Raw genomic sequence first — 26,966 nt, 5'->3', positions numbered from 1 at the left:
CATGTGATGTCCTGTGCTTGAAGGTCTCAACCATGTATAGTACGGTTAGTGGAGGTCTCGGTCATGTATTCTATTGTTTGTGGAGGTCTTCTCTTAGACTTTCCTGTGTGTTGAGGTTTCGGTTCTGCAATGTCCTGTGTGTGGAGGTCTCGGTCATGAAGTGTCTTTTGTGCGTAGGTCTCGCTCATGTAGTGTCCTGTGTATAAAGGTCTCAGTCATATAGTCTCCTCAGGGTGTAGGACTCTGTATTGCAATGTCCTGTGTATGGAAGTCTCGGTCACGTGCATTCCTGTGTGTGGAGGTCTCAGTCATGTAGAGTTCTGTGTGTGGAGGTTTCGGTCATGTTGGGTCCTGTGTGTGAAGGTTTCGGTCATGTTGGGTCCTGTGTGTGAAGGTTTTTGTCATGTAGAGTCCTGTGTGTGGAGATCTCGGTCATGAAACATTCTCTGTGTGATGGTCCCAGTCATATAGAGTTCTGTGTGTGTAGGGGTCTCGGTCATGAAAAGTTGTATATTTAGAGGTTTTTGTCATGTTTAGTGCTGTGTGTGTTGGTTTCAGTCATGTAAAGTCCTGTGTGTGGAGGTCTCGGTCATGTAGAGTCCTGTGTGTGGAGGTCTCGGTCATGTAGAGTCCTGTGTGTGGAGGTCTCGGTCATGTAGAGTCCTGTGTGTGGAGGTCTCGGTCATGTTGAATCCTATGTGTGGAGGTCTCGGTCATGTTTAGTGCTATGTGTGGAGGTCTCGGTCATGTAGCGTCCTGTGTGTGGAGGTCTCGGTCATGTTTAGTGCTATGTGTGGAGGTCTTGGTCATGTTTAGTGCTATGTGTGGAGCTCTCGGCCATGTAGCGTCCTGTGTGTGGAGGTCTCGGTCATGTTGAGTTGTGTGTGTGGAGGTCTCGGTCATGTAGAGTATAACGAGCGGAGACCGCACCAAGTATTGTTACTACTTATAATCCAAGGGTAGCTACATGACTATTTAAATAAGCATCTGATTCAAAGTCAACATAACAGTAATACAGCATTACTCAGAAGTAAGATAGAGAGAACAATGTCTCCATAGGTAAATGGTTGTGAGTAGGGAAAGGTGCAGTACATATCATGGTAGATAGTGGTTAAGTCAAGACAAAACTGCTAAGACACAGGCTTACCCATAGGTAGAATCAAAAAGGATATAGACAGGTGGTGTCCGCTACGCTGCATAGACCCCGACGCGCGTTTCGCCACGTTGTTCTTCCTCAGGGGGATGTAGACAGTCTACATCACCCTGAGGAAGCACTACGTGGCGAAACGCGCGTCTTAGCAGTTTTGTCTTGACTTAACCACTATCTACCATGATATGTACTGCACCTTTCCCTACTCACAACCATTTACCTATGGAGACATTGATCTCTCTTTCTTACTTCTGAGTAATGGTGTATTACTGTTATGTTGACTTTGAATCAGATGCTTATTTAAATAGTCATGTAGCTACCCTTGGATTATAAGTAGTAACAATACTTGGTGCGGTCTCCGCTCGTTATACTAGAGTTGTCTCTTTATGTTATTTTATTATGTACAGTGTTTGTGTAATAAAGATTTAAACTTTTATATATACATTGGCGACAAAGGCTCTTATTTGTCTCTTTGTGGTATATGGATTATCATGGAGCTGCCTAGATGATATGGGGGGACAGTTGTGGTGTAAACAGTTCCCAGCCCTTGTTACAAATCCATTTGGAGTCTATATATTGATTATAATAAAAACTCTGTACTAAACCACATAAGCTGACCTGATAATGTACCAGACAAGAGCAATACAAGCTGAATGTGGGGTACAGGCTTCTGCATGTCATAATGTTTATATGATCAACTTTGCCAGATATACATCCCCAGAACCAAGCTCAGTACATATATACAGCACCAGAACCAAGCTCAGTACATAAACACAGCACCAGAACCTAGCTCAGTACTTATATACAGCACCAGAACCAAGCTCAGTACATATATACAGCACCAGAACAAAGCTCAGTACATATATACAGCACCAGAACAAAGCTCATACATATATACAGCACTAGAACAAAGCTCAGTACATATATACAGCCCCAGAACAAAGCTCAGTGCATATATACAGCACCAGAACAAAGCTCAGTACATATATACAGCACCAGAACAAAGCTCAGTACATATATACAGCATCACAACTTAGCTTAGTACATATATACAGCCCAAGAACAAATCTCAGTACATATATATACATCCCCAGAACCAAGCTCAGTACATATATACATCCCCAAAACCAAGCTCAGTACTTATATACATCCCCAAAACCAAGCTCAGTACATATATACAGCATCAGAACCAAGCTCAGTACATATATACATCCCCAGAACCAAGCTCAGTACATATATACAGCATCAGAACCAAGCTCAGTACATATATACAACACTAGAACAAATACAGCTCAATTTAGTGCAACCCCTGCCGTATAGGTTTGTACGGCATAAAACTCCAGCTCCCAGCATGGCCCGAACAATGGTAAGGATATGCTGGGAGATGTTGTTTCACAAAAAAAGTGACTACAGTGCGGATTAGAGGCAGAATAAACATTTACATTAAGTGACTCACCAGTGACGTCTCAGATTACAGTTCTTGTCTTCTCCCTCCGGTCCAGACCTCTAAGATGGATTTCTCCCAGCCACGACCCTTTTCTGCCGTTTTCCATTCAGATGTCTTCACTTCTCACTTTTAAAACATTTCTGCACCTATAAAACGAAGTTAAAATTCTCAACACCTCGAAATATAATAAAGCGCCATATACTGTGTCCCTGATTATAATAGTACCATACACTGCACCACTAACTATAATAGCGCCATACACTGTGTCCCTGATTATAATAGTGCCATACACTGTGTTCCACACACACATTGTGGCCCCCTTTACATAGTGCCCCCATAGCCCCTGTAGAGATTGACCCCCAGAGAGCCTCTGTAGATAGCGCCCCACATACAACTCTCTGTAGATAGTGACCACATATGGACCCCAGAGCTGCAAGGTAATAGTGCTAACCACTGAGCCACCGTGCTGCCCTACATATAGCTTCCCCTATAGATAGTGCTCCACATATAGCCCACCTCTGTAGACAGTGCCCTACATATAGCCCACCTCTGAAGATAGTACCTCACATATAGCTCCCCTGTATATAGTGTCCCACATATAGCCCACCCTTGTAGACAGTGCCCTACATATTGCCCCCCTGTAGATAGTGCCCCACAGGTAACCCACCTCTGTATATAGTGCCCCACATATAGCCCACCCCTATAGATAGTGACCTACAAATAGCTCCCCCATAGATAGTGCTCTACATATAGCCCAACCATGTATATAGTGCCCCACATATAGACCCCCTTGTATATAGTGCCCCACATATGGACCCCCTGTATATAGTGGCCCACATATAGACCCCCGCTGTATATAGTGCCTCACATCCCCACATATAGTCCTCCCCTGTATACAGTGGCCCACATATAGAACCCCCCCCTGTAGATAACGGCACTCAGTTTTATTAGAAAAAAAAAATAACTTTACATACTCACATGATCCCGTTCCCGTGCCGTCCAGTTGCAATGCAGATCTGCTCTCTTCTGAGCAGGTCTGCTGGAGCTGAACGACGCGTCGTGCAAGGGCACTGATTGGCAGGGCAGAATGACTTGCCCAGTCAATTAGCGCCTTTAAAGCACGGAAGCGGTGCGATGAAGTAATCGCGCCGCTAGCGTCGTTGAAAGGCGCTGAATGGTCAGGTACGGAACATGCATGGCCATTCAGCTCTAATGCATGCTATAGACACAGGTACAATTACTGCAAGAGGGGGTGGCTGTCGCTAGCACCGGGGTCCCCTCCAGTGCTAGTGACGCCCCCGGGCATGAGGGGTCCCGTCTCGTCCGGCCCATAAATGTTAGAGGCTCAGCAGCGTGGGCCCCGTAGTAGCGGCGCCACCAGACATATGGGGGGCGTGTTGGCTATCAGCACGGGCCCCCTCAAGCTGTTGGGCCCATAGCGGCCGCTATGGCTGCTACCGCGGTAGTTACGCCACTGATTCAAGGGTTAAGGGATAAATGAGGGGGCGAGATAAAGTCTGACCTAAAAAATGACTCAATTTAATCCAGAGTAAATTCTAATCTGGGGTCAGGGTTATACATAGAATTAGGGTCAGATGACATTTAGGGTCAGGGTTGTGCGTACATTTAGGGTCGCGGTTATTGTTGGGGTACTGATGATTGTGTTCCCCTCATTTTCCAGTATCGCTGCTGACTTGATTCGGGGGATGAACCGGCTCATTCATATTCTGCATTATTCCTGACGCCGGGAGCGAGAGACACGATGAGGGTTTAATTGTCATTGTTGAGGGAATTGTTCCAAAAGAATTGGAAACGGCCAAGAAATCTCTAGAGAAGCCGTCAGTTTTATTCGTGTGCAGTTGTGTCCGGAGGGGACAGTTCCGGCATCATTGACCGTCCAGCTGCCTGCAATGAAACGTGAGGTCCGGCCGACAGGGGGCGCTGAGATCTAGATAGACAGACCCAGGGGCAGACATACAGCCGGTTCACCGGGCCAGGAAAGTAAGAGGAGGCCGCGGGGCCAGCGGGCAGAAGGCAGCCATAATTATCTCTTTTTTCAGAGGAGAGATAATTATTGTGTCCATTAGGTGGCAGTATACACACACAGGAATACTGCCTCCTACTGGTATAGAAACAATCATCGGAGGACTCCGGGGCCCCACAGTCTGTCCCACTCCACCAGGCCGCTGGCTGTGAAAGGGGAGGAGGAGGGGAAAGCTTTGGCCTTTCTTCATCCCACACTACGACCAGGACCAGCTGCTGGGAGGGATAGGGGATGGCCCTTTACAGGGGGCACACAGCGAGGAACGGGGGGGCACAACAAGGACAGGGGGTGCACAGCGAGGACAGTGGGCGCACAACGAGGACAGGGGGCGCACAGTGAGGACAGGGGCGCACAGCATGGACAGGGGGCGCACAACGAGGACAGGGGGTGCACAGCGAGGACAGGGGGCGCACAACGAGGACGGGGGGCGCACAGCGAGGACAGGGGGTGCACAGCGAGGACAGGGGGTGCACAGTGAGGACAGGGGGTGCACAGCGAGGACGGGGTGCACAGTGAGGACAGGGGGCGCACAGCAAGGACAGGGGGTGCACAGTGGGGACAGGGGGTACACAGTGGGGACAGGGGGTACACAGCGAGGACAGGGGGTGCATGGGTTTCGTACATTACTAGAGTTCAGCGAATCAATTCTACACTAATCAAATTTGGTCTGAAGTTTCCAATAATTTTGAATATCTCTAAATCCAAAACTTTTGAGGTTTCCGGCGCACGAATCGCTACAAAATGGCAGTCAGCACTTACAGGTGATAGGATCACATGATCTCGGACACTCTTCCCAAAATGCACTGGGGCTATCCCTCCCTCTGGCACAGTCAATAATGAGGTGTGAATGACGTCACTAATGCGGACTTGGCGTTACAGTGTTTGGCCACTTTATGTTTATTTCCGCTGCGTGGGGGAAAAGGGTAATGTGGCACGTAACTAATCCATAGATATTAGAAGTAGAGAAAGGGCAAGAAACCACGGCGCCACTTGGTGTGGATCAAAGAAGGTGGAGGTGAGGGATAAATAAATATATGCTCACTGTGAGGTTAGGATGGTTGAGTAGAGGGGTCCACGAAATAGCTGCTGCCAGATCCGGGCCGGTTACCGGGGTAACCGCTTAGGTATGATGAACGCAAGTGAAAATAATTGGGATCTATATTGGCACTGCAGCGTGGTGTAGAGGGGATTCAGATCCAGTGGATCTGAATCCCCTCTACACCACGCAGCAGCGCCAATATAGATCCCAATTATTTTCACTTGCGTTCATCATAGATATTAGAAGATCTGCGCCGATGTCTTCCTCCGTGAAGTGGCGCCCCCTCGTTAGTACAACCTTCTCCACGGACTGCACGACACTCTCACTCATAAAAGCTGCGGCTAGAGGGACATGTGAATAAACACATGTGTATGCGGCGTGTGTCCTATGTGTGAGTGGTGTGTATGCGGCGTGTGTCCTATGTGTGAGTGGTGTGTATGCGGCGTGTGTCCTATGTGTGAGTGGTGTGTATGCGGCGTGTGTCCTATGTGTGAGTGGTGTGTATGCGGCGTGTGTCCTATGTGTGAGTGGTGTGTATGCGGCATGTGTCCTATGTGTGAGTGGTGTGTATGCGGAGTGTGTACTATGTGTGAGTGGTGTGTATGCAGCGTGTGTCCTATGTGTGAGTGGTGTGTATGCGGCATGTGTCCTATGTGTGAGTGGTGTGTATGCAGCGTGTGTACTATGTGTGAGTGGTGTGTATGCAGCGTGTGTCCTATGTGTGAGTGGTGTGTATGCGGCGTGTGTCCTATGTGTGAGTGGTGTGTATGCGGCGTGTGTCCTATGTGTGAGTGGTGTGTATGCGGCGTGTGTCCTATGTGTGAGTGGTGTGTATGCAGCGTGTGTCCTATGTGTGAGTGGTGTGTATGCGGCGTGTGTCCTATGTGTGAGTGGTGTGTATGCGGCGTGTGTCCTATGTGTGAGTGGTGTGTATGCGGCATGTGCCCCTGTCAGTAAATCTTGTGTTCCTCTGTAGATGATGGGTCTTTGTATGGACATTAATGTCCCTTTTTCTTTTTTTCTAGTGAATTTATTAGACACAGCGACAATTCCTGGGGACTGGGGATGGCTGACCTACCCCCCTCATGGGGTAAGTACTGTGATTCCTGTATGTGTGTGTGGAGTTTTGCGGTTTCGTGCTCTTATGAGTGGTGTCCTGGTGTCGTGTGCAGCCGCCCGGCGTGCCTCTGTAATGGACAAGGATGGGGAGAGATCAGGTGGAACAGCTCAGAGCACTTCAGGTGTAATTGGCTGTAAAATAAGAGTGAAGTTTGAGAGGAGGGTAATTGTGGTGTCTGTGTGCAGCCTGCGGGAGGGAGAGAGGGTCACCGAATATCAGCCTGACCCCTTCATGCCCCTCCTGGGAGAACCCGGCTAAGCTATCACCGACTCTAAAGATATAAGAAAGTGACAGCAAGGAGAACTCTCATCGTCTCATCATCATCATCATCTGTTCACAACTGGAAAATGCCACCAAAGCAGCCCGAGGAGTGGAGACCTTGTGTGCAGCCGGCAAAGGGAACATCATCTTATATCAGGTCACTCATAAATGACGGATCGGTGGTCGAGCCTGAGCGCTGCCACTTTATTCCTATCAGTCTCCCAAAATCGGCAGGGTAAGCCCGTTCTCGTGATCGGTGGGTGTCCCAGCTCAGATATTTATCACCTATCCTGTGATTATGGGACAGATCCTGATGCTGCTCTTTAAAGCCCCAAATCCACGAGAAGAAATGCAAGTTGAAGAGTGAACCCTATTTCATTCAGGAACGAATGAGTGCCCCCAGCTCAGGAGCTCTACTGCTGGGGACCCTGATTCTTCTGCTGTTACCTCTCAGTCTGTCATGGGCTCCATGTTTAACTCTCACCAGATACAGACTTAGGACCAGAAACATAATGGTCCATAAATAACTCTCACATCACCTCCTCCGGGTCAGGGCTCCTCCGGGTCAGGGCTCCCCCGGGACAGGGCTACTCCGGGTCAGGGCTCCCCCGGGTCATGTCTCCTCCGGGTCATGTCTCCTCCGGATAGCTCATGCACAGTTGTGGCTTTAGGGGGAATTCTTTCCACGTCTTGTTCTCATTCACACCGATGTCTTCTGATCTTCGTGTTTGGTTTCAGTTGCGAGGACATTGGGGACATCTCTCCATGGTGACATCTCAGTGACTTCTGATCTTCTTTATCTCATGTGGAGGAGAAATCTAAGCTGTATATCTGGCACATTGTGTTCACTACAATCCCCAACATGCATCAGGCACAAGTACACTGACGGATCTTCCAGCCTTCACGGTTATGTTAAAGATGACATCAGCTGCCAGCTTAATAATAGCCCGAAAGAAGAATGAAGCAGAGGCGAGAGAGCTGACCACAGAAACCATAGGGATTGGCTGGATGGAGGACCAGATCAGCCAGAGAATTGGCCTTGTCCGAGAGTCACGGTATCACGCAGTATGAAGATGTCCGTCTAATGTGATAGAACGTAGTAGACTGGAGACGGGGCTGACAGGGGAGAGTCTGTATCTGTCCAGTCTGAAGCTTTTCCTGGAAGCTCGGCCTTGTCCACCGGTGCCGCCCCCGACTTCTCGCCAAGTCTTCCATCATCCTCTTTTTTACTTCCATCACGTGTTGAATTTCATTTAAGCCACAAGAAACGGCCTGATTGAAAATGGAATTAGAACCTCCCCTAGTTAATTAAGATGTCCTCGTTTTCGTCTCGCTGGGGGATGTTATCACGATGGCAGCAGACGAGACAGACTGAACCTCATTTATTAAAAACACTTCAAACTAACAGTGAGGAATTTGTGGATGAAAGATCTCCGGGGAGACCCGCTATTTGGGCTGAGATATGAAGCTGATCACAATCTCACCTTTTCTGCGGAGAACATCGTTCGTTTAAACCAAAAGGAAATTCTTCCCGGCTTTCCCAACAGGAAGTAAAGGGACGTTTGAAACCCATTAATTACGTTTTTATAATTATTTTTTTACTTTAAATTGAAGAATAAAACATCAGAAAAGCCTTCCATGCGGTTCCCCGCGCCACCCGACGTGCCAAAGACTTCCTGGGAAATGTAGAACTTCCTGTATAGCGGATACTGAAATATTTCACAGAGGTGGCACACGGTTTGCTAGACGTCACCTCTGCGGATCTGATGGGGGTGTATACAGTGGCGGATTAAGTAGACCATAGACCCTGGGCTGTTCCACAAACTTGGCCCCCCTTCTCCACCGCCGCTCTGCCGTGTCTATAGTAAACACCACCTTTCTGTGCGAGCATTGACAAATTGTTGTTACAATTCCCTTTGTGAAAGGGCTGTGTCCCTACATACTGACAGTCTCCAACCATCGCTGACAGTATCACACTGTAGGGACACATCCTCTTGACAATGGCTATGGTAACACGCATTTGTCTATTAGTTTTGGGTACAAAAATATATGTAGAATACAAGGATTTCCTCTATAGATCCAGTGACTCACAGGTGACGTCTTCTCTGATGGGAGTCGTTCTCTTTTCTTCTCCTTCTGACACAGACCGCTATGGCGACTTCTCCTGATGAGATATCTTCTGCAGCCATTTCCAGCCTCTATAGAAACACAAAAATTCAGACACGAAGGCTCAGAACCCTACATTAAAGGGCTTGTCTGGGCACGGACCGGTTTTTCATACTGATGACCTATCAATGTGCCTGGACAACCCGTTTTTGTCAGACTAATAAATTTGGACCCCAGACTAGATCATAGAACACATACAGTTCCTAGAACTTCTAAACTATTGCAGTCCCCAGACCAGACCCCCCTAAATACAGACCCCAGACCTGACCACCTACACTAATAATGACCACAGACCTGACTCGCTTAATACAGACCCCAGACCAGAACCCCTAACCTAATACAGACCCCCAGACCTGACCCCCTACATTAATAATGACCTGACTGCCCTAAGGAATACAGACCCCAGACCAGACCCCCTAATCTAATACAGCCTCTAGACCAGACCCCTAAATAAAACACAAAGAAATTGTACTTTGAGCGGCCATGGGTCCCCCGGGAGCCTCGGGCGGACGCCCAAAACGCCCTATGATGATCCGCCATTGGGTGTATACTTTCCTGACAATGTATGGGAAGAGACGGGATCACGCAGTCCCGATTACTGAATGTTGCGATCATGGGCCGGTTGTGTTTAGTTTGGCGTCGCTCGACCTCCAGTAACCGCTCACATCAATCATTTATTTCGGACAACTCTACGCCGATTGCGACTGGTTTTTATTTCCACTAGAGGTTTTATTTAAACAACTTGACTTTTCTCATCATCTTCTCAATACTTGTGATATTTCCGTGGAAGCCACAAAATGCTGTCAAGAAAACCCGTCCTACAAGACCAGTGGGACCCAAACAATGTCCATCTGATCGCAGCGGACGCCGCATGTGCACACAGGGGCCCTGCTGGCATGGAGGCAGGTGATGATCTCAAAAAAATAATAGTGCCCCCTACTGCTTACTAGATCACATGTAGGGATGAGCGAATTTACAGATATTAATTTCAGGGCCAATTCTGCCGAACCGGCTGTCAATTCAATTACAAATAAATATTGATGTTTGTGTTGAATGGTTTGATGCGTCTTGTTTGACGCCGTGATCCGGATGCTGGTAAATGTTTGGGTCGCGGAGTCAATAAAAGCTCTAATTATGGGCATAGAGCCAGGGAGGGTATGTTCACATGGAGGGATATTTCCAGCTAGTGGAAAAAAGAAGCGTCCTGCTCGATCTTCGGGCGTATTCCGCATTGATGTCAATGGGAGGGAGGAATCTTGCGGCTGCTGGCAGGAATAGGTTCACGGTGGGGTCATCAGTGGTGTGAACTAGACCTTATGGAGGTTTCAGAGAAGAGTCTGTCAGTTCTCTCTCTATATTGGTGAGTCGGAGCCTCGAGGAGCGCGGGGTTAGTAGCAGGAACGAGAGTCCGGGACTGAACTTCTCCCCCTCACGAAGGTGCTTTCAGTCGTTGAACATTAGTCAGGTCATGGCTGGTCATCAGGGACAAGAAGCCGGTAGTGCCCCAAGTATCATCTGAGGCCTGAACTTGGTGCATTGCCAATAATTCTCAGCTGGTGGCGCGTGCGGAGAGACTTCCACCCCTCCCCCCGCTGTCACAATAGAGGTTTGGGCTGCACAAGACTTTCTGTTGGGCATTGGTTATAAATCTGTGATTATTTCTCTGCCTCCGGCAATGTGTAACCGTCATGAATCTCCTAAGCTCCAATTAGCCCGGTGTCCGGCTGCTCGGCTTTATTTCATAATGCATTTTACGAGAGTTCACCTGTAAAATATGTGAATAAAATTAGTTTCATGAATCTAATAACAGAGGAGAAGTTTTCGGAGGGGTTCGCACAATATTGCAGCTGCAGATAAATAGGAATGGATGATTTCCAGACGTCTGTTCTGTGCTTCTATTTCTAATGATGTGACCTATGAGCGGATATAAGGCTCAGGAGCTCCCCCTTGTGGCTTGGTGTATTATAGTTGTACGAGGGGTAACCACCAGGGTTAAATTGTGCACCTTTAATTGTGTGTGTTTTCTGTTTACAGGTGGCGATGACTTTCACAGGGGTAGAGAGTTTTAATGCAGCAAAATTCCCGATAGGACAGCCGGCCTGGGGCACCATGGAACATGAGGTCATGGGCACAGTGAAGGGGTACGGCCGTGCCGTCAGAGTTAGGTAGGATCCTGTCATCCCCAGGGCTGTCTACGCTGCTTGTGGACATGCTGCACTTTAGTTATTTTGGGTCTCCGGCAGTGATATTTCCGGGCACCGTTTTAGGGAGGTACTTACTCCTCTAGTTCTGAAACCTCCGAGACACGCGAGTCACATAGTCACACGTCTCGGGTAATGGAGGGGTGAAGCCTCAGAAAAGGGTATAAAAAGGGCTGTGCACCGGTGCCAAGTTGTTGGGCTTTGGCTCAGTTAGCAGTAAAGACTTGTCCTCTCTTCTTGAGAGCCAAATAAGGCCGGTTCTCCTGCCGATACGGGTGAAGTCACCGCGATAGACGGCCGCCCCGGAGTCACTGACTAATAGGTGTGTGCACTGCCAGATTTCTAAACAGGGCTAAAGCTGTGTATTGACAAGGGTCAGACTGCCAGGCCGGGTGGGAGCCACTGTGATCAGGACTATTGGTGGACAGAGTGGAATGGGGGAAAGTCCTCATCACCTTCAAGAAATCTGCCTCTTCAGTAAAGATTATATTTGCCATCTCCATCGTGTCAGGATAATCATTCCTACAGAAAAGGGGACGCAAGGATTCTCCTGCACCAGGAAGTGAGGTCTGGGGTCCATTGCCGTGGGACGGTTTTGTCTCTATTCCAAGACCCGGTACCCAGGAACCTGTGACCAGGGCCCCCGTTATACTGTTCCATCTCTAGAGGTTTCACACATCCTAAAGCTTTGATTCTAGGAGAGTCGTGATTACAGACCACGATCCCAACGAGTTCTTCAGTGAAACACTTTCATGGCTGGTTTGATCGGTAGGGTCTGGAGCCGGGAATGCCATCACTTTGGGACTTCTGTAACTTTCCAGTAAAGAGTCGACGCACTCGTGTGGCCACTTCTACAGAGGAATGTTTGACTGAAGACTCTTTAATGTTCTTTTTATGGTCACGTTTCCCGAGACTCAATGATGTCATTTCCTGAAGGAAGAAAAGTGCCGTCACATGAAATTCCCCTTGAAGGTGGCCTTTTTGGACAGATTGTTGTCAAGAAATAATGATGTTCAACAACTAATCCCTGAACCGCTACTGAACAATCACAAAGAAGTTGTGTCCAGATTCCAGGAAGGGAAGAGAACATAGTGAATGTCGCAGCGGCTGCTCCACCATCGCCACCTCCGTCTTCTCCGTAAATCTCGTCCACCACATAGTGGTCTTGTACGGTGACCTCCAGGAGGCCTCTAGTCTCCGGCCATCGTAAGGAGCTCGTCTAAGCAGGTCCATCCAGTTCTAAAGACAAACATCAGATCTTCCCGTAGAGCGGAGAAAATTTTTTGTGCTATTTGTTTTTGCAAATGTTCAGAGCTTTTTCTTTTCAAGGATAAAATGTTATTAAGCGTCTTGCTCCAGGCGCTACAATTAATGTATTAAACATGCGAAACTCTGCCTGCCCCCCCCCCCCCGCAGAACTGTGAGCCAGGACCATCCCGCCTGCATCTCACTTAATAAGGGAGATTGATATCACCAATTCAGCGGTGGGAGACGTTTCCCTATTTACTGACTACACAAGCCCCACTGCTCGCTCCCTGTTTATAGGCTTAAGAGCCGCACCTGCTGCTCCGAGCTCATTTCAGTTCCGCGACAAGGCATTTACCGCAACGTTTCTAATAAGCATATCATTATACAAGGATTGAGTGAACAGTCAGACCATGATTAATCTCTCTGGAAAACAAAAGTCCCGCAGAGATGTCTGACTTCAGTAGCGTCTGCTCCAGCACGGTCTACACATCCCCCAATGGATCCAGTCACCGTACTGCTGAACGGACAATAGACAACGCCAAACCCAAGGCCTCGGCTCCCCTCCGGTCTCTTTTATTTGCTAATGTTGACAACGTCTCCCGTCAGGAGGAATCAGGGAAAACGTTCCTTAGATTCCTTTGTTTCACAGGATCCACAAGTTTCTGAGACTCCGGAAAACTTTCCCTGACAATCATTTAGAATAAGGGGATTATGTCAGAATGGCGGAGACTTCCATCCCCCAATAGCTGGGACACGGCTCCCGGGGGCGTCTGGGGTCACTGTTCCTGCTCTGACCACTTGTTGCAGCTGAAACCTCAGTGTTAAACCATTCAATGCTTTCGTATTAGTAAGTTCCTCTAAAGAATATCAACTTGTTCAGGTTTTTCCTCAGCTCTGCTCCCTAAATTGCACCAAACCGTTTATCACAGGAAGGCTGGGGAGCGGTCAGTCCAGGGATTCTCAGGCGCCATTCCAGGCACATCTCAATCCATAGAGTAAAACTCAACATCAGGATCCGAAATCACAATGTACAGTTTGTAGAAATTAGTAAAACGTCCAAGAAGACAGAAGGGGGGGGGGCTAAATATAAACTGGATGCACAAGAATTGCATCTATGAAAAACGGATAATTGAGGAGATGAAATATTTTATCCATAAATGATTGTTAAAGATGCCAAATAATCTCATTACTTATCCTGTACTGATCCTGAGTTACATCCTGTATTATACTCCAGAGCTGCACTCACTATTCTGCTGGTGGAGTCACTGTGTACATACATTACATTACTTATCCTGTACTGATCCTGAGTTACATCCTGTATTATACTCCAGAGCTGCACTCACTATTCTGCTGGTGGAGTCACTGTGTACATACAGTACATTACTTATCCTGTGCTGATCCAGAGTTATATCCTGTATTATACTCCAGAGCTGCACTCACTATTCTGCTGGTGGAGTCACTGTGTACATACATTACTTATCCTGTACTGATCCTGAGTTACATCCTGTATTATACTCCAGAGCTGCACTCACTATTCTGCTGGTGGAGTCACTGTGTACATACATTACATTACTTATCCTGTACTGATCCTGAGTTATATCCTGTATTATACTCCAGAGCTGCACTCACTATTCTGCTGGTGGAGTCACTGTATACATACATTACTTATCCTGTACTGATCCTGAGTTACATCCTGTATTATACTCCAGAGCTGCACTCTCTATTCTGCTGGTGGAGTCACTGTGTACATACATTACATTACTTATCCTGAGTTACATCCTGTATTATACTCCAGAGCTGCACTCACTATTCTGCTGGTGGAGTCACTGTGTACATACATTACTTATCCTGTACTGATCCTGAGTTACATCCTGTATTATACTCCAGAGCTGCACTCACTATTCTGCTGGTGGAGTCACTGTGTACATACATTACATTACTGATCCTGTACTGATCCTGAGTTATATCCTGTATTATACCTCAGAGCTGCACTCACTATTCTGCTGGTGGAGTCACTGTGTACATACATTACATTACTTATCCTGTACTGATCCTGAGTTACATCCTGTATTATACTCCAGAGCTGCACTCACTATTCTGCTGGTGGAGTCACTGTGTACATACATTACTTATCCTGTACTGATCCTGAGTTATATCCTGTATTATACTCCAGAGCTGCAATCACTATTCTGCTGGTGGAGTCACTGTGTACATACATTACATTACTTATCCTGTACTGATCCTGAGTTACATCCTGTAATATACTCCAGAGCTGCACTCACTATTCTGCTGGTGGAGTCACTGTGTACATACATTACATTACTTATCCTGTACTGATCCTGAGTTACATCCTGTAATATACTCCAGAGCTGCACTCACTATTCTGCTGGTGGAGTCACTGTGTACATACATTACTTATCCTGTACTGATCCTGAGTTATATCCTGTAATATACTCCAGAGCTGCACTCACTATTCTGCTGGGGGAGTCACTGTGTACATACATTACATTACTTATCCTGTACTGATCCTGAGTTACATCCTGTATCTCTTTATTTTATATAAATTTACAAAACATAAACTGAAAAACAAATACATAACTAATTCCATATAACCAAAAAGTCACAACCAAATTCTTATAAACAAATTTTCTTCTATACATCTCTGTATATGAGAAGAGAAAACGATACCAGACCCGGCCACATACACCCCACTCTTATATACTTACATCTACACTTCATCCGAAGCTAAACAATAACTAGAATATATACAAACATCATATAAACGTCATCCAAAGTACTAACAGAAAATCCCCCGACCCGCGTCAACCAAGGGCCTAAAGAAACAACATAATAATGATGATAATAATAATAATAATAATAACAAAAACAATCCAAAATATAATAATACTAATCCCAATTTTTTTTTTTTTTTTTTTTTATCACACTATACACATCCTGACTTTCCCTAACCTTACCCTTCTTACCTAAACTCCACCACCCCAGCCAGCATCTCGCCTCATGTCCTCTCACATCCGCATAGTCCAGATGCTGGCCCCCACCACCACACCCAACACCCCAGCCCAGCCCCCCGCCCCATGTCCTCCCATGTCCGCATAGTCCGGGGCTGGGTCAGGCAAACCCCCCCCCCGACCCCCTCCCAACCTATCTATTAACCCCCTTAAGTCTATCCCTATTCTAACAACATTTCTACAATATAATACAATACACGTCACCAACTTGTCCAAATACCAAACCATATACAAAATACACCGTACCCGAAAGCACCAAGTTCGGTCGCTTGTAAACCTTTTTCCTGCCATTTCAATCCTAAACAAAACAAAAATCTTCCAGTGCTTACCTAGCCCATCACCAGATAGAGAGAAGGGAAAGCCCCCCCCAGCACCCCCCCAGAGGCCAAGGTACCACGTCCACCGCTGCACCCTCCCTATCACTTGCCCTATCTCCTTACCCTATTACTAGCCCTTTCTTGACCCTATTGAAAGCTGACCCTATGCTGACCCTCACCTTTCCCTTATTCCGAGCCCTATCGCTATATTTTTTTTTTTGGTGCCTCAGCGGAACGCAGACCCCCACCTCCAGTTGAGCACCGGTGACGACCCCCCCCCTCCCTCATGAAGGCAGACACATTAAGGCACCCAAAAGGAAAAGCCCCTCCAAAGACGAGAGGCTTTGGATGCTCCCAATCTGCCAACCTCCAAAGAATGCACCTTCACCAGGTCACCCATGATATTGCTAACAACCTCATCCACTAGGAGGATTTTCTTCTGGGTAGAAACTAGACATCGTGCATTCCACATAAAGTGCCTGACCACTATACTGACTAGAAACAAGGTGCAATGGTCCCTACCACCGAGGTCTCCGAACACTCCATAGGCCCACCCAGCATAGGAGAGGCTGGTTAGGCCTGGCCAACCAATGGAGGCTCCCACCCTTTTGTATACCTCTGTATTGAAAGGGCAATGAAGCAGGAAATGCTCCATGCTTTCCAGCACTCCGCCACACTCCTCCCGGGGGCAATCCCGATCATCAGAGCTTCTGCACTTTAGATTGTCCCTCACATACAGTCTCCCATGGAAGCAACGCCAAGCCAGATCCCAAAACTTCTGGGGAATCCTCGCTGAATTTAAAAGTTTTAATCCCACCCCGAGGTCACTACTTGGGCAGTCTTTGAGCGCCAGGGGCTTCTGGAAGTGGGTCATCAGGACCCTCTTGTCAAGAAATTTTCTCGACATGGTCCTGATCTCCCACACCTCCAGACCCCACCGGCGAACAATCTTCAGCGCCAGGGTGGCATAAGCCGGGAGATGTCCGTGAGGTGTACGCAGGTCTTTCACTTGCCCTCCTCTCTCCCATTCCTGGAAGAAAGGCCGAAACCACCCCCTGCAGGAGGATATCCACCAAGGAGCCCTCTCTTGCCAGAGGTTTGCCAGGTTGATCTTAACAAAGGTGTTCACTAGGAACACCACCGGGTTAACCATACCTAACCCGCCTAGTGTCCTTGGTAGGTAAGTAACCTCCCTCTTGATTAGGTTGAGCCTGTTCCCCCATAACAGCTGGAAGAACAGGCTATAGACCCGAGTCCAGAGAGGTTCTGGCAAGATGCACACACTGCCCAGGTAAAGCAACATGGGCACCAGGTAGGCCTTGGCCAAGTGAACCCTTTCCCTCAGGGTTAAGGACCAACCCTTCCATTGGTCGACCTTCTGGGCAACTGGATTCAGCCTATCCTCCCAGTTCTTCTTGGGGTAATCACCCGTGCCAAATTCGACTCCTAAGATCTTAGCAGACCCCTGAGGCTCTGGAAGGGTGTCCGGGAGATCAAAACCAGGATCTCCTCCTCCCAGCCAGAGACTTTTGCACTTATCCCGGTTGATCTTGGACCCAGATGCCAATGAGTAACGCTCCACTTCCGACATCACCCACTCTGCCTCCCCTCTCGAGGAGACAAAAATAGAGACGTCGTCTGCGTACGCAACCACCCTCTGAGTGGCCTCCGGCCCCTCCAGGCCGGCCCCGACTCCCGCCAATGGCCCACGATCGATCCTTTTAAGAAAAGGATCAATTGCGAACGCATATAGCAAAGGGCTCAAGGGACAACCCTGGCGGACACCAGACCCAACCTCAAAGGGGGTTCCAACCCAACCGTTCACCAGCGCAAAAGTCTCAGCCCCAGTGTATAAGGTCTGTAGCCAATTGACAAACCCCCCCGGTAGGCCGTACCTCAGAAGGACCGACCAGAGGTACTCGTGGTCCACCCGGTCAAAAGCCTTGGCCTGGTCCAAGGACAGGATGTACCCCTCCCACCGACCAGAATTTCCCTGCTCCACTGCCTCTCTGACACTGAGGACAGCACTAAATGTGCTGCGGCCTGGAACAGAGCAATGCTGGACTGGCGAAAGGAGCCGGGATGCAAACTTCACCAGCCGATTAAACAGCACCTTTGCGAGAACCTTTCTGTCCGTATTGAGCAGCGCTATGGGACGCCAATTCTCAATACGGGTCGAGTCTTTACCCTTCGATAAAACGATCAAGGCCGACCTCCTCATTGACATTGGCAAAGTACCCGAGGAAAGGCACTCATTAAACACCTCAGTCAAGAGGGGAACTAGGGTTCCTTTAAAAGTCTTATAAAACTCGGATGTTAAGCCATCCGGCCCTGGCGATTTTTTGAGGGCAAGCCCATCAATCGCCAATCCCACTTCCTCTTCCTTGATCGAGTCTATCAAAACACCGAGAGAGGGGTCTACCCCTGGCTCAGGGATGGTTTCAGCCAGGAAAGCCGACATCTCGTCTCGGTTTGGATCTTGCTTCCCCAAGAGGTGCGAGTAGAAGGATCTGACGACCTCCAAGATCCCTGATTTGGATCTCTTCAGAGATCCTGTACTATCAATCAGTCCTGTCACAACCTTACGACTCACTGACATCTTACAGTTCCTGTAGGGGTCGGGCGAGCGGTACCTCCCGAAATTCCTTTCAAGAACTAAAGATGTGTGCCTATCATACTGACACCTCCTGAGCAAAGCTTTCACCACGGAGATCTCCTCCCCACTACCCCCGGTTGAGACCAGATGTTCGAGTTTCCTCCTCAGTTCCTGATATAGGCGGTACCTACTCATGGACCTGAGGCTCGAGAGCCTGCGGAAAAATCCTGCCACCCGGACTTTAAACAACTCCCACCACTCAGACTTAGTACCACTGAGATCCAACAAAGGTACCTGGCTCTGAAGAAAATCCTCAAAGGCCTGTCTTATCTCCGCTTCTTCCAAGAGAGTAGAATTCAGCCTCCATATACCTCTTCCCATCTGGAGGGACTCTGCAATGTTCAAAGAGAAAATAATCATACAGTGATCGGAGAACTCCACCTCAACAACGGACACTGGTGAAGAGATGGCTTCCTCCTTCAAAAAAAACCTGTCTATCCTAGACCTACAACTACCTCTACGATAGGTGAAACCCGAGTGGCCTGGGGTATGCCTGATGTGGATATCCACCAGGCGAGCATCGCTAACTATATTTTTTAATGCTACACTATCATAGGTCAATTTTTTATCTCCGGAACCTCCTCTATCTCGGGGCCTCACGACAGTATTGAAGTCCCCTCCAAAGATAACTTGTCGACCTGTAAAAAGGAAAGGCTTAATCCTCATGAAGAGACTTTTACGGTCCCATTTGCTCTGGGGTCCGTATATATTGATTAGTCTTAATTCCTGTCCCCTCATGAGGACATCTAAGATCAAGCACCTCCCCATTTCTAACTCAATCATCCGTCGGCATGTTACCGGTGCGGTGAAAAGGACCGCCACTCCGCTATAGGGCTCAGCCGCAAGAGACCAGTAGGAGGGCCCGCGTCGCCACTCCCTCCTAGATTTAACGACGTCTGCCAAAAGTGACAGCCTGGTCTCCTGCAAAAACAAAATGTCGGCTTCAACTCGGCCAAGAAAATCAAAGGCTGCAAATCTCGCCCTATCTGACTTAATGCTGGCAACGTTAATTGATGCCAGCGTCAACGGAGTGGGTGCCGCCATCATGGATGTTTGAGTTAGACGGCTTTCTTCTTCCCACCCCCCCCTCTATCTGATGAGGACCCCCCTTCTTTGCCTCGCTTCTTGCAAACTGAGGAGTCCATACTCACCACCCTATTCCCATCTTCATCCCCAAGTACCGGGTCAAGCTCCCCCTCTGGGGGCAACGGCCCCTGCAGCAGGGGAGGCTCAACGACTCTAGGGTGCCCTACCATGCCCTCCCTCTTAGTATGAGAGGCTGGAATGTCCACGAGAGCATGGTATCGATCAGTAGAGCGCACCAGGGGGGTACAGGATTTACCTTCCTGGGCCAGGGCGGGGCCAGATGTATTTGGCCCTTGTGTTTTGCCCGGTGTCCCTTTTGCTGTAGGCTGAGTCCTCTCTTCCTCTCCCACACTTTCATAGTGGGAGGACTGAGAGTCCTCAGCCCTCTGCTCCCTTTGGATCCTCCTCATCTCCCCATTCAATTCGGCCTCCCCAGGGGCATCAGATTCAGGGGGGGCATCCAGATCCGAATCAGAGGTTGTCCCAGTTTCCTGGAGCGCCCTCCAAATCCTCTCCTTCCTTCGCTTCTCCGCTCTTCTCTGGCGAGAAGGGGGACCCTTCTTTGCATTCTTCCCTTGCCCCTGTGCCCCATCGTCCCTGCCCGCACCCTCACCCACGGAGGCCTCCCTCCTTTCATCCTCCGCAGGTTTGGAACAAGCATTGACAACAGAGCGAGGACACCGACTGAACGGGTGACCTAAGTCACCACACAGGTTGCACCGAATACGGTCACACGATGCGGCTAGATGACCAATCCCCCCACAATGAGCACACTTCTGCACCTTGCAGCCTGCACTCAAATGTGAGGGGTCGCCACACCGGTGACACAACTTCGGCTGCCCCTGGTAGAAGACAAGGATCCGATCTCTTCCCAGGAAAGCAGACGATGGTATGTGGGACACCGTCTGTCCCAGACGCTTTAATTTAACCATGAACGTCCAGGCCCCTGACCAGATGCCAAACTCATCCATGTTCTTCCGTGGCATCTCTACTACCTCTCCGTACCTTCCCAACCAGGTCATGATATCAATACAAGAGAGTGACTCGTTACGGGTAAGAACGGTCACTCTCTTGGGACCACTTTGGCGAGAAATTGCTTGTGCAGCAAAGTCTCGCCAGCCAGGCTCGTCCTTCATCAGCTCGTAGTTCCCCCAGAAGACCTCAGGGCCCCCTAGGTGAACAAAGCTGATGTCAAACTCGACCGAGCCATGAGGATGTATCAAGGCAAAGATGTCACTCGCCTTGAAGCCCATCCCCAGCAGCAGCTCCACCACCCTCTTTCTGGGAGGGCACGCATCATTGCCACGCCACCGGAGACGGACCACATTCCTCCTGGCTACAGCCTGCCCGGCTGTTGGGAGCGACCACTGATCTCCTCGTTGCTCTCGGAAGGCATTTAGACCATATCTGTCTATCCAGAAAGACAGGTCCTTCTGCACTCCCCCTATGGTTAGGGTTTGCTTTCCCTCTCTTAAAGCGTCCAAGAGACGTTGTTGCAAGTTACCGTCCCCGGACCTTGAGGATGAAGATGGGTGGGCCCGCTGTCCCCCCGCTGCCACACCAGCATAAGACCTGCCGGATGTCACAGCAAGAGGAGCGCCAGGCCCATTGCCCCTGGTTGATACCCCATCCCCACCACCCACAGACAGCGCACTCAACACCCCATTACCAGCAGACACTCCAGCAACTTTATTTACAGACACCTGCATACCCCCAGCAGTTTCCACATCCACAGCCACAACTTTTTCATTTAACCCACCAGGTCCCCCTGCAGTCATCCTTCTGGCCAGGCCTGGTTCTATGTTATGTATTTTTCCTGTACATTTTGTGTGGGTAGACACTGCTTCAGTCTCCGCATCATCAGGCACCTTTGCAGGGACGCCACCAGATGTTATAAGCGGTGTCCCTGCTGTGCCCTCCGCCTCATTAACCTCCATCTGTTCTGAGTGCTGAACATTTTTGGGAAAGGGGCCACCGTCGCCCCCGACGCCAGCAGCCCCATTCTCACCTACACCACTTTTCAGCGATGCGGACGAAGGAGCCACTGACGTCACTGGAGCCGCCTCCGGCGCCGGACCACTCCCCCCTCCCACAGAGGAGTGGCCAACAGAGCCGGAGCCCCCTCTGTGACCGCCCTTGTCCGGAACGTCTGACGGCTTTACTGCGACACCGACAGACTTCCGGCTTTCAGACACCACATCCGGTTTCTGGTTTACCCGTTCTCCAGACCGCTGACTCGCATCAGAGACCAGTTTCCCGGGCTCGCCATTAACCGGACACGGGGACACACCCCCTGGCGTCACCAGGCCACCAGTACCGCCCCCTTTGCAGGGGTTGGCGTCCGGCGCCATTTTGACCACCACGTGTTCTAATGCCGGACCCGTAACACTCTCCCCGCATTCCCGCTCCAGCCCCACTGCAGAGGCTTGAGCTGGGGGTCTTGCGGGACCTGCGCCCTGATCCTGACTTTCATCAGGCTCAGAGCACAGGAAGGATCTTGCTGTATACACCATTTTAAATGAACCTTCAGCAGATTTTTTTTCCTTTGTCTTTTTTTTCTTCTTAAATTTTTTTTTCTTTTGCTTTTCCTCCTCTGCGGGTAACTCCGCACCGAAACAAAATCCCTGGAAGGATACCGGCGACTCCACATTACGGATCTGAGTGAGTAATCCTGGAGGCCGCTCACTGTCAGTATCAAAACTCTCCTGATTTCTCCCAGCTGTGAGTCCACCCTCCTCCTCCTCACTGCTCCTGGGTGCCTCAGAATCTGAGCCTTCTCTGGACTTTGCATTCTCATGCTCCATTTTCTCCCCCACAATTTCCTTTGTTGTGTCTGGGGCTCTGCTGTCTTCCTCCACACTTTCTATTTTTATAGGTTCTGCCATCTCGGCAAACCTCTCTTCATTTTTTAATTTTTCACCAAACACCCCTCCGCCTGCCAAAATCTCCTCACGTCTCTCTTCCACTTCTTTTATTTCCTCCAACAAGGATTTCACATTTAAAAGGTATCGGGACCTCTTACCTCCTGTGCATTTTGCAGCCCTTCCTCTGGCGACCGCCAAGTCCGCACGGAGCCGTTGCAGCGACTTCCTGAGGTCCCGATACTCCTCCAACCGCATAGCCAGACGGGAGCTGAAGTTCTCCACCGTCTCTCCGGTCCTCAGCTGTCCCCATTCCTCCACACGACCATCATCCAAATGTCCGGACAGTGCTGGTCCTTCTCCAGACGACAACACCTCTATCACCATGCCGGACCGCGTCTCCATACCCTTATCCAGGGTTCCAGCCACGGGGGGAGCCAGGATAGCCTTGCCCCGAGATGATCTCCTCACCCCCGCGACTGTTTTCATATTCCCAGCCAGCTGGCATGCTCCGGGAGGTAGAGGTCTGAGGCTCCATCCTAGGATGGAACCCCCCTCAGGGTACTTTCCAAGCCCAGGCAGATGGTATGAGGCCTGGGCAGATAGGATAAGGAAAGTCCCTGGATCCAAGGCCTGCACGGTAATCTCAGCAGCTCTCTCCACACGTCCTACTCCACCCACTCCAGAGCTGCACTGACTATTCTGCTGGTGGAGTCACTGTGTACATACATTACATTACTTATCCTGTACTGATCCTGAGTTATATCCTGTATTATACTCCAGAGCTGCACTCACTATTCTGCTGGTGGAGTCACTGTGTACATACATTACATTACTTATCCTGTACTGATCCTGAGTTATATCCTGTATTATACTCCAGAGCTGCACTCACTATTCTGCTGGTGGAGTCACTGTGTACATACATTACATTACTTATCCTGTACTGATCCTGAGTTACATCCTGTATTATACTCCAGAGCTGCACTCACTATTCTGCTGGTGGAGTCACTGTGTACATACATTACATTACTTATCCTGTACTGTTCCTGAGTTACATCCTGTATTATACTCCAGAGCTGCACTCACTATTCTGCTGGTGGAGTGACTGTGTACATACATTACATTACTTATCCTGTACTGATCCTGAGTTACATCCTGTATTATACTCCAGAGCTGCACTCACTATTCTGCTGGTGGAGTCACTGTGTACATACATTATATTACTTATCCTGTACTGATCCTGAGTTACATCCTGTATTATACTCCAGAGCTGCACTCACTATTCTGCTGAGACATTTACTATATTTAATAACAAGAAACTGGTGTCAATTACACCGGAAATCGACGCCAGTTAGTAGCTTATTGTAAATCTCACTTTGTGCACATGGAAAGCCAAAGACGTACTCCTGAGGGCTCTAATGTAAGACTAGTGTATAAAATGCCAGTCTAAGTAAATTTGCTCCAGGGGGTTTAATGATAATATTCTTCCTGCCTGCGGCGAGCGCTAGGGGGTGCTCAGAACTATTCCGAGAAGGGATCGGCTGTCATGTTGTATTTGAACATAGTAGTTACCATCGGTTTGTGTGAATGATGAAGGAATATTTGTGTTCTGCTGGGATCTGGGTTGGGGCAGCCCTAGAGTTTTGTTGGATTTTCATGGGATTTACCTTAAAGGGAATGTGTTGCCAGAAAAACATGTTTTTTTTAAAAAAATTAAACATTTAGTGTGTGGGTGATTAAACATTGTTCAAATTTTTTTTATTTTTTTCAAGAGACAGGAAATATTATAAATTTTTTCTAATTTATAATACTACCCATTTTTGGTCACTAGATGGAGCTAGTTCCCAAAATTGCAGCATTGCAACATTGGGTTAAAAGCCCTCGCTCTAGTGAGCTCTCAGCATCCCCCCCTCCTTTATCCTGGCTAGTGCCGGGATAAACGAGGGGTTTGAAAGGTTTAACCTCCTACACTGTGTGTCGCCATTTTTTGAGGTAACCCACAGTGTAGTAGGTTTACATACAGTAGTAAACACACACAAACACTAACATACATTGAAATCTCTTACCTGCTCCTGCCGCCGCGGCTCCCTCCGGCCCGTCCGCTCCCTTTGCTGCCGCTGTTCCATGTGCACAAGTCCGGAAGCCGCGACCGGAAGTAGTAATATTACTGTCCGGCCGCGACTTCCGGTCCACAGGAAAATGGCGCCGGACGGCGCCAATTTCGAATAGGACTGTGTGGGAGCGGCGCATGCGCAGTTCCCACACAGACGCCGTACACGGCAGTCAATGGGACGGGAGCCGTTCACAGTCCCTATGGGACTGTGGCTGCCGTATTCCATGTCTGTGTGTGTCGTTAATCGACACACACAGAAATGGAACAAAAAATGGCAGCCCCCATAGGGAAGAAAAAGTGTAAAAATAAGAAACAGTAAAACACAAACACACAAATGAATATAAACGTTTTTATTAAAGCACTAACATCTTTAACATATAAAAAAATTATTTGTGATGACACTGTTCCTTTAAACTAACAGTGTGATTCTTCTATCTTGTCACAGTGGGACTCCATCAATGAAATGGATGAGTTCTTCAGCCCTATCCATACATACCAAGTCTGCAACGTCATGGCTCCAAACCAGAACAACTGGCTGCGGACAAACTGGGTGCAAAGAGATGGTGCCCGGCGGGTGTATGCAGAGATTAAGTTCACATTGAGAGACTGTAACAGTATGCCCGGGGTACTGGGGACGTGTAAAGAGACCTTCAACTTGTACTACACGGAGAGTGACCGGGACCTGGGCACCAGCACCCGAGAGAGTCAGTTCCTGAAGATTGACACAATAGCCGCAGATGAGAGTTTCACCAGTGTTGATCTTGGGGTACGGAGACTCAAGCTTAATACAGAAGTCCGCGGTGTGGGACCCCTGAGTAGACGTGGATTTTATTTGGCCTTTCAGGACATAGGGGCTTGTATCGCCATTGTGTCCGTGCGCGTGTACTATAAGAAGTGTCCTGCCATGGTGCGCAACTTGGCCGCATTCTCAGAAGCAGTTACTGGAGCGGACTCATCTTCCTTGGTGGAGGTACGGGGAGAGTGTGTCGGACACTCGGAGGAGAGGGACACCCCAAAAATGTACTGCAGTGCAGAGGGAGAATGGCTTGTCCCCATCGGGAAGTGTGTGTGCAGCGCCGGCTTCGAGGAACGCAGTGACTCTTGTGTGGGTAAGTCAGAAACCGTGGAGAGAAGGAGTTCTAGTATCTGGTGTGGAAATGGTCAGGCTCCAGTCTACAATATTACAGGCTCATACGTGGTCCAGATGATGTGTGAGGGACAGAGGTCCAATGTATGAGGAACCTGGAGACCGTTCTAGGACAGGAGTGCTGGAGAATGAAGGACATGGGAGAGAGTTACAAATATCGGAGAATTCTGTGGGGAATTTGGGGACATGATTTGCATTGTTGTCCTTACTTCAGAACGGGACATGAATTAACCATTTCAGTGCAAACTCCCATCCCCCTCCAGATTATGTCTCCTTAACAAGAGGAATCATCTGTACTTCTAATATTACAGGTTCTGTGGGCTGGAGTATGGGCAGGGCGAGGATCGGGCTGACCCGGAGATGTAGTCTGATTGCAGGTTCTGTGGGCTGGAGTATGGGCAGGGTGAGGATGGGGCTGACCCGGAGATGTACTCTGATTGCAGGTTCTGTGGGCTGGAGTATGGGCAGGGCGAGGATCGGGCTGACCCGGAGATGTAGTGTGATTGCAGGTTCTGTGGGCTGGAGTATGGGCAGGGCGAGGATCGGGCTGACCCGGAGATGTAGTGTGATTGCAGTTTCTGTGGGCTGGAGTATGGGCAGGGCGAGGATGGGGCTGACCCGGAGATGTAGTCTGATTGCAGGTTCTGTGGGCTGGAGTATGGGCAGGGCGAGGATGGGGCTGACCCGGAGATGTAGTGTGATTGCAGGTTCTGTGGGCTGGAGTATGGGCAGGGCGAGGATGGGGCTGACCCGGAGATGTAGTCTGATTGCAGGTTCAGCTATTGGCAGTGATCTCCTAGGGTGGTTCCCTTCCTCTGGTGGTGATTGCCATCCTGGATTAGGGTTCGGGTCAGTCCTGGAGCTCTAGGTGATTGGGATGGCTTCTCTTTTATGTAGGACACTCACATTAATCCACTTTACCTTTAGAATCTTACATGTGGTGTCAGCGACTGTCCCTTAATACTTAATAGTCCGAGTACAATGTGAAACTCCTATAGACCAAAGAGCAAAGTGACCTTGGCCCAGGACTAGAAGGCTTGTTCTAGAGTAAGAGCAGATACAGCAAAGAAGAATATCCCGC

The 26,966-nt window shown here is 48.9% G+C and overlaps 1 protein-coding gene across 1 annotated transcript in view; it reads left to right on the top strand.

Moving 5' to 3' along the window:
• LOC142733338 (ephrin type-A receptor 8-like) overlaps nt 1-25,975 on the top strand; it is a 32,956-nt gene extending 6,981 nt beyond the window's left edge. Inside the window, exons 2-3 of the mRNA XM_075849515.1 lie at nt 6,706-6,770; nt 25,184-25,975. Coding sequence (XP_075705630.1) covers nt 6,706-6,770; nt 25,184-25,975 — 857 coding nt within the window. The remainder of the gene's footprint in view (nt 1-6,705; nt 6,771-25,183) is intronic.
• Nucleotides 25,976-26,966: the final 991 nt, after the last annotated feature.

Source organism: Rhinoderma darwinii, unplaced genomic scaffold (genome assembly GCF_050947455.1).
Source record: "Rhinoderma darwinii isolate aRhiDar2 unplaced genomic scaffold, aRhiDar2.hap1 Scaffold_939, whole genome shotgun sequence".
Lineage (NCBI taxonomy): Eukaryota > Metazoa > Chordata > Amphibia > Anura > Rhinodermatidae > Rhinoderma > Rhinoderma darwinii.
This window is presented reverse-complemented; position numbering and strand designations above follow the sequence as displayed.